General features: G+C 45.5%; 1 protein-coding gene across 1 annotated transcript in view; it reads right to left on the bottom strand.

Moving 5' to 3' along the window:
• slc25a13 (solute carrier family 25 member 13) overlaps positions 1 to 12620 on the bottom strand; it is a 90461-nt gene extending 77841 nt beyond the window's left edge. The window contains exons 1-3 of the mRNA XM_082970223.1: positions 12495 to 12620; positions 1378 to 1425; positions 704 to 846 (exon numbers count right to left, since the gene is read on the bottom strand). Of these exons, the coding sequence (XP_082826349.1) occupies positions 704 to 846; positions 1378 to 1425; positions 12495 to 12506 (203 nt within the window). The 5' untranslated portion in view covers positions 12507 to 12620. The remainder of the gene's footprint in view (positions 1 to 703; positions 847 to 1377; positions 1426 to 12494) is intronic.
• Positions 12621 to 13755: the final 1135 nt, after the last annotated feature.

Genomic DNA, 13755 nt, shown 5'->3' with positions numbered 1-13755 from the left:
AACTCTAGCAGTACTCCAGGCCCTATCTATAACCCTATCAGTACTCCAGGCCCTATCTATAACTCTAGTAGTACTCCAGGCCCTATCTATAACTCTAGCAGTACTCCAGGCCCTATCTATAACTCTAGCAGTACTCCAGGCCCTATCTATAACTCTAGTAGTACTCCAGGCCCTATCTATAACTCTAGCAGTACTCCAGGCCCTATCTATAACTCTAGCAGTACTCCAGGCCCTATCTATAACTCTAGCAGTACTCTAGGCCCTATCTATAACCCTAGCAGTACTCCAGGCCCTATCTATAACTCTAGTAGTACTCCAGGCCCTATCTATAACTCTAGCAGTACTCCAGGCCCTATCTATAACTCTAGCAGTACTCCAGGCTGTATCTATAACTCTAGCAGTACTCCATGCCCTATCTATAACTCTAGCAGTACTCCAGGCCCTATCTATAACCCTAGCAGTACTCCAGGACCTATCTATAACTCTAGCAGTACTCTAGACCCTATCTATAACTCTAGCAGTACTCCAGGTTGTTGTTATAACCAACCTTTAACTAGGCATAAAGCCTGGAGTTTTTCCTGGTCAGGGCCTGTATTCACAAAGCTTTGTGAGACGGTTAAAAGGCCAAACTGATCCTAGAACAGCACACATTCTCTGATATGCTTTGTGATACGAGCCTTGGTCGTCTGTCCACCATACCCACCCATCTTTCTTCTGGTCCACCACCCCAGCCACCAATGAGGTGGCCTCGTCAGACAGCCTGATGTCAGTATGTGCATAGAGAAACCGGACCACAAAGTCCTCTGGAGACATGAAGGCCTCATCGTTCTTCTGGATGCTGGCATACTGCAACAGCAAACACGCACACAAAAACACACACACACACACACAGAGACAGACAGACAGACAGACAGACAGACAGACAGACAGACAGACAGACAGACAGACAGACAGACAGACAGACAGACAGACAGACAGACAGACAGACAGACAGACAGAGACAGAAAACATAATTGATTTGTTAATAAGTGATCTATTGGTCAAGGAAGACACTGACACCTACTGTTTCAGTCTTTGGGCAGACACCTAACTTGCGATCATTCACACGTAACTCAAGACTTTAATAGGCATAAATCATGCAATGATGTCAATGGTAGAAATTCAAGTTGAGTGCAGGGATCTCAAGTTAGGATTCAGACCTCAATGGTGAAAAACAGAAATGTGCTATTGACTCTGGTTTTTGTGACTTGAACCAGAAGAAGCCTACAAATAAAGGCAGTATTAGTAGTGGCTTTCCAGTACATGAAGTTGGCTTGTATCCAGTGAGCTAAGGAAATATTGTTGTTCTATAGGCAAATTGATTCTTACACAACTGACCTTTATGAAAATAGCTTTCAGCTCAGTAGGGTCAGCCCTCTTTTGCCCCTGGAGAAAGAAATTACATACACATTATCATCACATAATCAACAACCAAGCTCTGTGGTAATAACCTGAAACTAATACACTTCTTTAATTTACAATTCTGTTGAAGCACTCATTAAAGCCCTCTTGGGTGTCTTCACCTGCACACCATTTTACCTGTTTTTTATCGGCACTGTTATTTTTTATATTCTTTATTTTTAACCCCAGGCCCCTGTCCCCACAGGAGGCCTTTTTCCTTTTGGTAGGCCATCATTGTAGAAAAGAATGTGTTCTTAACTGACTTGCCTAGTTAAATAAAGGTTCAATAAATAAAAATAAACTGTAACGAATAAATAAAAATACAAAATAAAATGGATAGGCCTATAGGCATAGGCTACTAGGATAATGTTATGTCTTGTAAGATGTTTTCCCCACTTTGCAATAAAAGTAAACTTGTACTTATAATAACAACCCACTGTTAAACTGTTAAATATTACTGTAGGGAAAAAAAGGAAAAAAAGTATTAGGATATGCAGAATTATTGAGACCTTTGATATTTATGACACAATGAATTCCTGAGACTCACTGAATGTCTTAATTTTAGTTTTATGCTTTTCAACTTTATTGTGCTCTTTTTCTTTATACCTTTCATAGTAGACATACAGTGGCTTGTGAAAGTATTCGCCCCCTTCACATTTTTCCTGTTTGTTGCCTTACAAGCTGGAATTAAAATAGATTTGGGGGGGGTTTGTATCATTTTATTTACACAACATGCCTACCACTTTGAAGATATATGTTTTATTGTGAAACAAACAAGAAATAAGACAAAAAAATGAAAAACTTGAGCGTGCATAACTATACACCCACTAGAACCACCTTTTGCAGCAATTACAGCTGCACGTCTCTTGGGGTATGTCTCTATAAGCTTGGCACTGTAAGGTTCTGTATTTATTTTCTTAGTCAACCTTGTGTTCTGTTTCTTTGTGTTCTGGAACATAGCCCTGTTTCTTTGTGTTCTGGAACATAGCCCTGTTTCTTTGTGTTCTGGAACATAGCCCTGTTTCTTTGTGTTCTGGAACGTAGCCCTGTTTCTTTGTGTTCTGGAACATAGCCCTGTTTCTTTGTGTTCTGGAACATAGCCCTGTTTCTTTGTGTTCTGGAACATAGCCCTGTTTCTTTGTGTTCTGGAACGTAGCCCTGTTTCTTTGTGTTCTGGAACGTAGCCCTGTTTCTTTGTGTTCTTGAACGGAGCCCTGTTTCTTTGTGTTCTGGAACGTAGCCCTGTTTCTTTGTGTTCTGGAACATAGCCCTGTTTCTTTGTGTTCTAGAACGTAGCCCTGTTTCTTTGTGTTCTAGAACGTAGCCCTGTTTCTTTGTGTTCTGGAACGTAGCCCTGTTTCTTTGTGTTCTGGAACGTAGCCCTGTTTCTTTGTGTTCTGGAACATAGCCCTGTTTCTTTGGGGTCTGGAACATAGCCCTGTTTCTTTGTGTTCTGGAACGTAGCCCTGTTTCTTTGTGTTCTGGAACATAGCCCTGTTTCTTTGTGTTCTGGAACATAGCCCTGTTTCTTTGTGTTCTGGAACGTAGCCCTGTTTCTTTGTGTTCTGGAACATAGCCCTGTTTCTTTGTGTTCTGGAACATAGCCCTGTTTCTTTGTGTTCTGGAACATAGCCCTGTTTCTTTGTGTTCTGGAACGTAGCCCTGTTTCTTTGTGTTCTGGAACGTAGCCCTGTTTCTTTGTGTTCTGGAACATAGCCCTGTTTCTTTGTGTTCTGGAACATAGCCCTGTTTCTTTGTGTTCTGGAACATAGCCCTGTTTCTTTGTGTTCTGGAACGTAGCCCTGTTTCTTTGTGTTCTGGAACGTAGCCCTGTTTCTTTGTGTTCTGGAACATAGCCCTGTTTCTTTGTGTTCTGGAACGTAGCCCTGTTTCTTTGTGTTCTGGAACGTAGCCCTGTTTCTTTGTGTTCTGGAACATAGCCCTGTTTCTTTGTGTTCTGGAACGTAGCCCTGTTTCTTTGTGTTCTGGAACATAGCCCTGTTTCTTTGTGTTCTGGAACGTAGCCCTGTTTCTTTGTGTTCTGGAACATAGCCCTGTTTCTTTGTGTTCTGGAACATAGCCCTGTCTTTCATTTTTGTTCATTGATTTCACCTGTGTTAGTTACTCACCTGGTCTCATCAGCTCCTTATTTAGTTCAGTTCATTCTGTTTGTGCCTTTGTGAGGTATTGTTCCTTTTGACTCTACTAAGCCTTTTCCTAGCTCGTCTGTGAGAACCAGTTATAGCCTTCAGTCCTAGTTCTGATTCACCGGCCTGTTTGCCTACCTGTGTATCACCATTGCCTGCTTGTGACCACAATTCCTGCCTCCTGTGAAGGTTGTAATAAACACATGCCACGCTCTGCATGTGAATCTACACCTTTTTCTCCCTGAGTATTCATTACAGAATACCCCACCTAAAAACTGAATGGATTCAGCGGAACTACAGCTAACCCAGCAAGAGGAGCGTATGGAGGAAATCTGTCATCTTCTCTGCCAGCCTATCCCTACTCCTCCGATGCCAGGTATCCCATAGCCCTCCTTCATTCATATCCATACCTGGAAAATATGACGGTTCACCTGGGAAATGTCAGGGATTTCTGATGCAATGCAGCAAATACATTGAGCACAACCCCCCTAACTTTGCCACCGACAAGAGCGGGGTGGATTTTGTTGTCTCTACTCACAAGCAAAGCCCTGGATTGGGCCACCGCCATATGGACTGCCAACAGCACAGACTCGGATCCGAGACACATTTCCACACCCTCTTCAAAGAGGTATTCGATCGCTCTCCTTCCGGTCGTCCTATAGGAGACCTCGTCATAGAACTTCCACAAGGACGCAATTCAGCTGCCGAGTATGCCCTCGAGTTCCGCACCGTGGCTGCAGGGAGTGGATGGAGTGAGGCTGCGTTACTTACCGTCTACCGAAGAGGGCTCAACAGGGAACTTCAGGTGGAGCTGGCTTGTAGAGGTGACCTTCAGGATTTAAATCAATGCATTCGTATCTCCATCGACCACCTCATCGCCGACCGCCAAAGAACTCTGCCACCCAGGAACCCGAAACCTTCTCTTTCCATGATTCCGTCATCCCGTCCGAGTCTTCCAGAGTCCATGCAGTTGGGCCATGCTCCTCTCCCGTGTATCGAACATCAAAGGCTGATCCAAGAAGGGCTCTGCCTATACTGTGGAGGGAAAGATCATCTACTCAGCCATTGCCCTGTTCGCCCCCCACGAAGAGATGAAAAGGGTCCCTCTGCTACCATGCAGGTAGGCGCGTCCTTATTTCTAAATATCTCCCAGAAGCAATTCTCCATCCCAGTATTGATAACCTTGAAGGAGGTTACTAAGTACGTAGAGGGCTTGATAGATTCGGGAGCAGCAGGTAATTTTATCGATCAAGAGCTTGACATTGATCTAACACCTGTCACCCCTCCCTTAAGGAGTAACACCCTGGACAGGCAGCCATTGGGTACGGGCTTCATTACACACCTGACACAGAGCGTCACCCTCCATATTGGAGTCTTCCGCACGAAAACCATGGAACTCTCATCCCCCAAACAGCCACTCATCCTCAGACACCCCTGGCTTTGTCGTCACGACCCTGCCATCTCGTGGCAACAAGGTGAACTACTGTTCTGGTAATCTACCTGCTTCACCGTTTCTCAGCCTACCCTGCAGAGCCACCACCATTGAGGCCTCTGCAGTGCCACCCACCATACTGTCTGAATACGCCCAGTACAGCAATGTCTTCAGCAAAATCAAGGCCTCCACTCTGCCACCACATCGCCCAGGGGACTGACTTACTCCCTGTGTGTCCCTGAGTGCCCCCACCGAAGTGGCGTGTTTACCCCCTATCTATCCTGGAAAATGACGCAATGGAGTACTACATTGATGAAACACTGAAACGGTTTCATTCTTCCTTCCCCGGCTGTCTCCAGCTTCTTCTTCGTTGGAAAAAAGGACAGTGGTCTCCGACCATGTATTGATTACCGTTCCCTGAATGATGTCAAGAACCGTCTTCCTCTGATCCCAGCAACCCTTGAACAAGTGGACCGCGCCAACATCTAAACAAAACTCGACCTGCGAAGTGCATATAACCTTGTCCGTATACGTGAAGGCGACGAATGGAAGACGGCCTTTATCACCGCACGAGGGCACTACGAATACCTGGTCATGCCCTACGGCCTTACTAACGCCCCCGCCGTCTTCCAATCCTTTATGAATGAGGTTTTCCAGGATATGATCAACTGCTTTCTCATCGTCTACATTGATGACATCCTGATTTACTCCGACTCCCTAAAGGAACACATACAGCATGTGCAAAAGGTTCTTTAACAGCTCCTTGACCATAACCTTTATGTGAAGACTGAAAAGAGCACCTTCCATGTAACCTCGGTAAACTTCCTCGGTTTCGTACTGACACCTGGAGGGGTCAGCATGGATGAGAACAAAGTCACCGCCGTCAGTAACTGGCCCAAACCCACCACCGTTAAGGAACTCCAACGTTTCATTGGGTTCTCCAACTACTATCGCCGGTTCATTCGGAACTTCAGTTCTACTGCCTCTCCCCTCACTGACCTTACCAGCCAAAAAGACCCGGACCCTTCAATGGACTGATACCGCCCTGAACGCTTTCAAAAAACTTGAAATGCCTCTTCACCTCAGATCCTGTCCTTCTCCAACCTGATCTGATCCTTCCTTTCACCCGGCAGGTGCCGCCGAAGTAGGAGCCATACTCTTTCAAACACCTTCAAAATCACATCCCTGTGCCTTCTCCCGGAAGTTATCCTCCGCTGAGAGGAATTACGATGTGGGGAACAGAACTCCTCGCCATCAAGCTGGCCCTCGAGGAGTGGCGCCACTGGTTGGAGGGCGCACAACATCCCTTTCTCGTCCTAACAGATCATTGTATCTGGAATATATCAGAGGGGCCAAGAGGTTAAACTCCAGACAAGCCCGCTGACCTCCTCTTCACACGCTTTTGTGTTACTTACATCCCTTAAAAGAACAACGTAAAAGCTGATGCTCTCTCCCGCAAGTTTGACCTTCCGACCAGTAACTCAGACCCTACACCCATTCTTCCTTCCTCTTGCATTGTGGGACCGGTACAGTGGGAGGTTCACTCTGCCATACAAGAAGCCCTAACCTCAGATCCGGCTCCTCCTAAGACACCAGCTGGGAAGAGTTACGTACCAGCAGCTGTTAGACCCCAACTGATGCAATGGTGTCACACGTCCTTGGGGTCAGGACAACCAGGCATTACACGAACCACCGGACTTCTAGCCCGTAAGTTCTGGTGGTCCTCAATGGCATCCGATGTAAGGGATTACATACTCTCCTGTCCAGTCTGCGCCCAAACCAAAAGCTCTCATCTCCCTTCCAGTAAACTTTAACCTTTGCCAATCCCTCACAGACCCTGGTCCCACATAGCTGTTGACTTCATCAAAGACCTTCCTGAATCCTCTGGTAACACCACCATCCTTGTCATAGTAGACCATTTTTCAAAAATGTGTCATCTGGTTCCTCTTCCTCATTTACCTAACACCATTGAATTGGCTGAGTGTATGTTCCAGCAGGTGTTCCATCTGTATGGGATTCCGGACGACATAGTCTCTGACCGCGGGCCCCAGTTTGTCACCCGGGTGTGGCGAGCGTTCTGTGACCGACTGGGGGTCGCTCTCAGCCTCTCCTCCAGGTACCATCCCCAGACCAACCGGCAGACGGAACACCTGAACCAAGAAATAGGGAAATACCTCTGCCAAAAATATTCTGCCTCTCCACACGACTGGAGTCAGTATATGGCTTGGCCAAATACGCTCAGAACTTACTCATGCATTCATCCCTCCGCCTTACTCCGTTTCAGTGTGTACTTGGTTACCAACCCCCCCATGTTTCCCTGGAAGGCGGAGCCTGGTACTGTTCCAGCTGTCGACGAATAGTTTCAGCGTAGTGAGCAGGTATGGGAGACCGCTCACCGGCATCTGCAGGAGGCCTCTAATACCCAGAAACGCTTTGTCGAAAGACACCACCGACCTATGACGCTCTTTCACCGTAGACAACGTGTGTATGTGGTTCTCTACCAGAGACATCTGCCTCCCCTGCAAAAAGTTCTGTCCTCGCTTCATTGGTCCCTTCAAGATAACCCTATCACGTACCGCCTCCAGTTACCCCGTCAGTATAAAATCTCCTCATCCTTTCATGTCTCTGTTAAAACCGGTCACCTACAGTCCTCTTCATCCTCCAGTCTCAACCTGCAGTGCGCCACCACTGTTGGACGTCGGAGGGGAACCTGCCTACGCCCATCAGACCATCCTTGATTCCAAATACCTGAGAGGTCGCATCCACTATCTAGTGGACTGGGAAGGTTATGGGCCTGAAGACCGGTCCTGGGTCCCCGACCAGGACATCATCGACCCAGAGATGATTCAGGCATTCCACAGTGATCGCCCTGCTCCCAGACGTCTGGGTCGACCCCCGAACAGACCCACTGGACATCAGCCTCGACGCAGAACGTCGGGTCAGTCCACGACCTTGCCGAACCAGCCTGCCGGACCTCACCCCTGAGGTAGGCGGCCGCCTCTGCTCCCCCGCCCGCTCCACCCTCCGGTGCCGTTGGGTCGTCAGGAGTATTCATTACAGGCACATCTAGCCACTGGGATTTTTGCCCGTTCTTCAAGGCAAAACTGCTCCAGCTCCTTCAAGTTGGATGGGTTCCGCTGGTGTACAGCAATCTTTAAGTCATACCACAGATTCTCAATTGGATTGAGGTCTGTGCTGTGAATAGGCCATTCCAAGACTTTTAAATGTTTCCCCTTAAACCACTCAAGTGTTGCTTTAGCAGTATGCTTAGGGTCATTGTCTGCTGGAAGGTGAATGAACCTCCATCCCAGTCTCAAATCTCTGGAAGATTGAAACAGGCTTCCCTCAAGAATTTACCTGTATTTAGCACCATCCATCATTCCTTCAATTCTGACCAGTTTCCCAGTCCCTGCCTCTGAAAAACATCCCCACAGCATGATGCTGCCACCACCATGCTTCACTGTGGGGATGATGTTCTCGGGGTGATGAGAGGTGTTGGGTTAGTGCCAAACAGTGTTTTCCTTGAAGGCCAAAAAGCAACTTTTTTATTTTTTGTCTCATCTGACCAGAGGGCCTTCCTCCATATGTTTGGGGGGTCTCCCACATGCCTTTTGGTGAACACCAAATGTGCTTGCTTATATTTTTCTTTAAGAATTGGCTTTTTTATGGCCACTCTTCGTAAAGCCCAGCTCTGTGGAGTGTACAGCTTAAAGTGGTCCTATGACACTCCAATCTCAACTGTGGAGCTTTGCAGCTCCGTCAGCGATCCTTTCCTGCATCCATAATGGGTCTGCGGTCAAACGACCACCCCTCATCACTGTCAAACACTCCCTAAAACCCTTCAGCGAGCGGGCCTTTCTAATCGACCTGGCCCAGGTATCCTGGAAGGATATTGACCTCATTCCGTCAGAGGATGCCTGGTTATTTTTTTTTTTTAAAGTGCTTTCCTTGCCATCTTAAATAAGCATGCCCCATTCAAAAAATGTAGAACCAGGAACAGATATAGCCCTTGGTTCACTCCAGACCTGACTGCCCTTGACCAGCACAAAAACATCCTGTGGCGTACTGCATTAGCATCGAATAGCCCCCGCGATATGCAACTTTTCAGGGAAGTTAGGAACCAATATACACAGGCAGTTAGGAGAGCAAAGGCTAGCTTTAACAAACAGAAATTTGCATCCGGTAGCACAAACTCCAAAAGGTTCTGCAACACTGAAGTCCATTGATAATAAGAGCACCTCCTCCCAGCTACACACTGCACTGAGGCTAGGAAACACTGTCACCACCGATAAATCCACGATAATTGAGAATTTCAATAAGCATTTTCTACGGCTGGCCATGCTTTCCACCTGGCTACCCCTACCCCGGTCAACAGCCCTGCACCCACAGCAACTTGCCCAAGCATCCCAAATTTCTCCTTCACCCAAATCCTGATAGCTGATGTTCTGAAAGAGTTGCAAAATCTGGACCCCTACAAATAATCTGGGCTAGACAGCCCTCTCTTTCTAAAATTATCCGCCGCAATTGTTGCAACCCTTATTACTAGCCTGTTTAACCTCTCTTTCGTATCGTCTGAGATCCCCAAAGATTGGAAAGCTGCCGCGGTCATCCCCCTCTTCAAAGGGAGAGACACTCTAGACCCTCTAGACCCAAACTGCTACAGACCTATATCGATCCTACCCTGCCTGTCTAAGGTCTTCAAAAGCCAAGTTAACAAACAGATCACCGACCATTTCGAATCCCACCGTACATTCTCCGCTATGCAATCTGGTTTCCGAGCTGGTCATGGGAGCACCTCAGCCATGCTCAAGGTCCTAAACGATATCATAACTGCCATCGATAAAAGACAATACTGTGCAGCCGTATTCATCGACCTGGCCAAGGCTTTCCACTCTGTCAATCACCACATTCTTATCGGCAGACTCAACAGCATTGGTTTCTCAAATGACTGCCTCGCCTGGTTCACCAACTACTTCTCCGACAGAGTTCAGTGTGTCAAATCAGATCTCGGGCTGACTCTTTTCTCTGTATACATCAATGATGTTGCTCTTGCTGCTGGTGATTCTCTGATTCGCAGATGACACCATTCTGTATACTTCTTTGGACACTGTGTTAACTAACCTCCAGACGAGCTTCAATGCCATACAACTCTCCTTCCGTGACCTCCAACTGCTCTTAAATGCAAGCAAAACTAAATGCATGCTCTTCAACCGATCGCTGCCCGCACCTGCCCACCCGTCCAGCATCACTACTCTGGACAGTTCTGACTTAGAATATGTGAACAACTACAAATACCTAGGTGTCTGGTTAGACTGTAAACTCTCCTTCCAGACTCGCATTAAGCATCTCCAATCCAAAATTAAATCTAGAATCGGCTTCCTATTTCACAACAAAGCATCCTTCACTCATGCTGCCAAACATATCCTCGTAAAACTGACTATCCTACCGATCCTTGACTTCAGCGACGTCATTTACAGAATAGCCTCCAACACTCTCCTCAGCAAATTGGATGCAGTCTAGATGCAGTCTATCATAGTGCCATCCGTTTTGTCACCAAAGCCCATATACTACCCACCACTGCAACCTGTATGCTCTCGTTGGCTGGCCCTCGCTTCATATTCGTCGCCAAACCCACCGGCAAAAATCACTGAAGCTGGAGACTCATATCTACCTCACTAACTTTAAGCATCAGCTATCAGAGCAGCTCATAGATCATTGCACCTGTACATAGCCCATCCAACTACGTCATCCCCATTTTGTTTTTTCTGCTCCTTTGCACCCCAGTATCTCTACTTGCACATTCATCTTATGCACATCTATCACTCCAGTGTTTAATTGCTAAATTGTAATTACTTCGCCACTACGGCCTATTTATTGCCTTACCTCCCTAATCTTACCTCATTTGCACACACTGTATATAGATTTTTTTTCTACTGTGTTATTGACTGTTCGTTTGTTTATTCCATGTGTAACTCTGTGTTTGTGTCGCACTGCTTTGCTTTATCTTGGCCAGGTCGCAGTTGAAAATAAGAACTTGCTCTCAACTGGCCTACCTGGTTAAATAAAAATTGAATCTTTGGTCTCTTTGTTGCCTCTCTGATTAATGCCCTCTTTGCCTGGTCTGTCAGTTTTGGTGGGCGGCCCTCTCTTGGCAGGTTTGTTGTGGTGCCATATTCTTTCAAAAATGTTTTAATAATGGATTTAATGGTGCTCTGTGGGATGTTCAAAGTTTAGGATATTTTTTGTATAACCCAACCCTGATCTGTACTTCTCCACAACTTCGTCCCTGATCTGTTTTGGAGAGCTCCTTGGTCTTCATGGTGCCGCTTGCTTGGTGGTGCCACTTGCTTAGTGGTGTTGCAGACTTTCGGGCCTTTCAGAACAGGTGCGCGTGTGTGTGTGTGTGTATACTGAGATCATGTGACACTGAGATTGCACACAGGTGAACTTTATTTAACTAATTATGTGACTTCTGAAGGTAATTGGTTGCACCAGATCTTATTTAGGGGCTTCATAGCAAAGGGGGTGAATACATATGCACACACCACTTTTCCGTTTTTTATTTTAAAGATTTTTTTTGAAACAAGTTATTTTTTTCACTTCACCAATCTGGACTATTTTGTGTATGTCCATTACATGAAATCCAAATAAAAATCGATTTAAATTACAGGTTGTAATGCAACAAAATAGGAAAAACGCCAAAGGGGATGAATACTTTTGCAAGGCACTATAAGTCTCAATGATGATGTGCAAATGCCACCTGTATCATTTGACAATGTTAAGATTCAACAAGTTGCGGTCTTTATATGGAATTATTATATGAAACGGGGCTGTACATAATAATAGAGGATTCAGCTGTGAGTTTATAAGTTATTACATTTTGGTGGGAGGGAACACTTTCTTCATTCAAAAACGTGGCTCGAGGCAGATTACGCGCTATATCACCTTATGTGAATTAATAACTGGCCCCAGTGGCGTGTGCAACAACAGAAGCCTTATATTACTGTAGTGTATGTGTATGGGGAGAAGCTCATGTAGCATTATGCTAACCAAGGTTACTAGGCTACAGCCGGCTTTAAGTCAATGACATGCTAATCAGCCGGCCACACGGGACGTGGGGAAAGGGAGGGACAGAGACCACTGGTTTCACTGACAGGTTGGTCTGATAACCGGCTTCCGCATAGTGCATCACAGGGAAAGGATGCATCCCATTACAACCTTGACTTCTGCAAGTAGCCCCGTCCTCCTACACTGTAATGCCCAATGTCATTGCCACTGGCTAATGTTAACCTCGAACATCCTCTTAGCAGGCTAACTAGTAGCTAGCTGGCTAGCCATCTATCAATAGATGGGGGAGGAAGTCAGTGTGTGAGAAAGTCGTCCCTGCGTTCGAAGGTGTCGTTATCTATTCCGACATTGTCTTGTTCACCTACTGACAAAAACTGTATTTTTTTCCTCGGAAAATGTGAGCTTACCTTTGCAGCCATAGCAAGATTATTGTCAACCAACCAAGCCCACTGACCAAGCAAACCCGGTAATTTCCTTTGCGTGACGACGTTCCCATGGAAATCACGCGCGGTTGTCTAACCGTGCGGTGAGGAGAGGAGATCAAGGCAGCTGAAGTGTTCACGTGGTATGGAGCCGTAGAGGTAGTCAGTGGCAGGCATCGTTATGTAACCATCCATATTACTAACCATCCGTATTACAGTCTATTCATATTACATGAATACGCTGTTACTACACAGGTATTAGAGTAAGGTGTTGGCAATCATTCCTTATTTCAAAGTTCTCTGTCTTTCTTATGAAGCTTATCATCATCATACGATCTCTGTATCCTCACAGTACACCTATACTAGGATATAACTGACATTGGCTCTATGCCTATACAACATATGACGATGTTAGTTAAACATGATCTGATACTATTCATTTTGGTAATAGGCTTATGTACCTTCCTGGCTGCCATTGAGTGAAGAATGTAAAAACATTGTTCCATCCATATCTATGTGCAATGCCTTCAGAAAGTATTCACACCCTTAACTTTTTCCACACTTTGTTGTGTTACAGCCTGAATTTAAAATTGATTAAATTGAGATTGTGTGTCACTGGCCTACAAACAATACCCAGTAATGTCAAAGTGAAATTGTGTTTAGAAAATATTACAAATAAATTAAAAATTAAAAGATTAAATGTCTTGAGTCAACCCCTTTGTTATGGATAGCCTAAATAAGTTCAGGAAGAAAAAAGGTGCTTAACAAGTCATAATAAATTGCATGGACTATGTGTGCAATAATAGTGTTCAACATGATTTTTGAAAGACTACCTCATCTGTACCCCACACAATTATCTGTAAGGTCCCTCAGTCGAGCAGTACATTTCAAACACAGATTCAACCACATAGACCAGGGATGTTTTCCAATGCCTCGCAAAGAAGGGCAACTATTGGTAGGTAGCTAAACAAATCAAAAAGCAGACTTTGAATATCTCTTTGAGCAAGGTGAAGCTATTAATTACACTTTGGATGATGTCTCAATACACCCAGTCACTACAAAGTTACAGGTGTCTTTTCTAACTAAGTTCCCAGAGAGGAAGGAAACTCTGCAGGGATTTCACCATGAGGCCAATAGTGGCTTTAAATCAGTAACAGAGTTTAATGGCTGTGATAGAAGAAAACTGTAGATGGATCAACAACATTGTAGTTACTCCACAATACTCACCTAAATGATAGAGTGAAAA

Source organism: Salmo salar, chromosome 27 (genome assembly GCF_965601325.2).
Source record: "Salmo salar chromosome 27, fSalSal1, whole genome shotgun sequence".
Taxonomy (NCBI): domain Eukaryota; kingdom Metazoa; phylum Chordata; class Actinopteri; order Salmoniformes; family Salmonidae; genus Salmo; species Salmo salar.
Note: the sequence above shows the minus strand (reverse complement) of the source record. Positions and strands in the feature narration are given on the sequence as shown.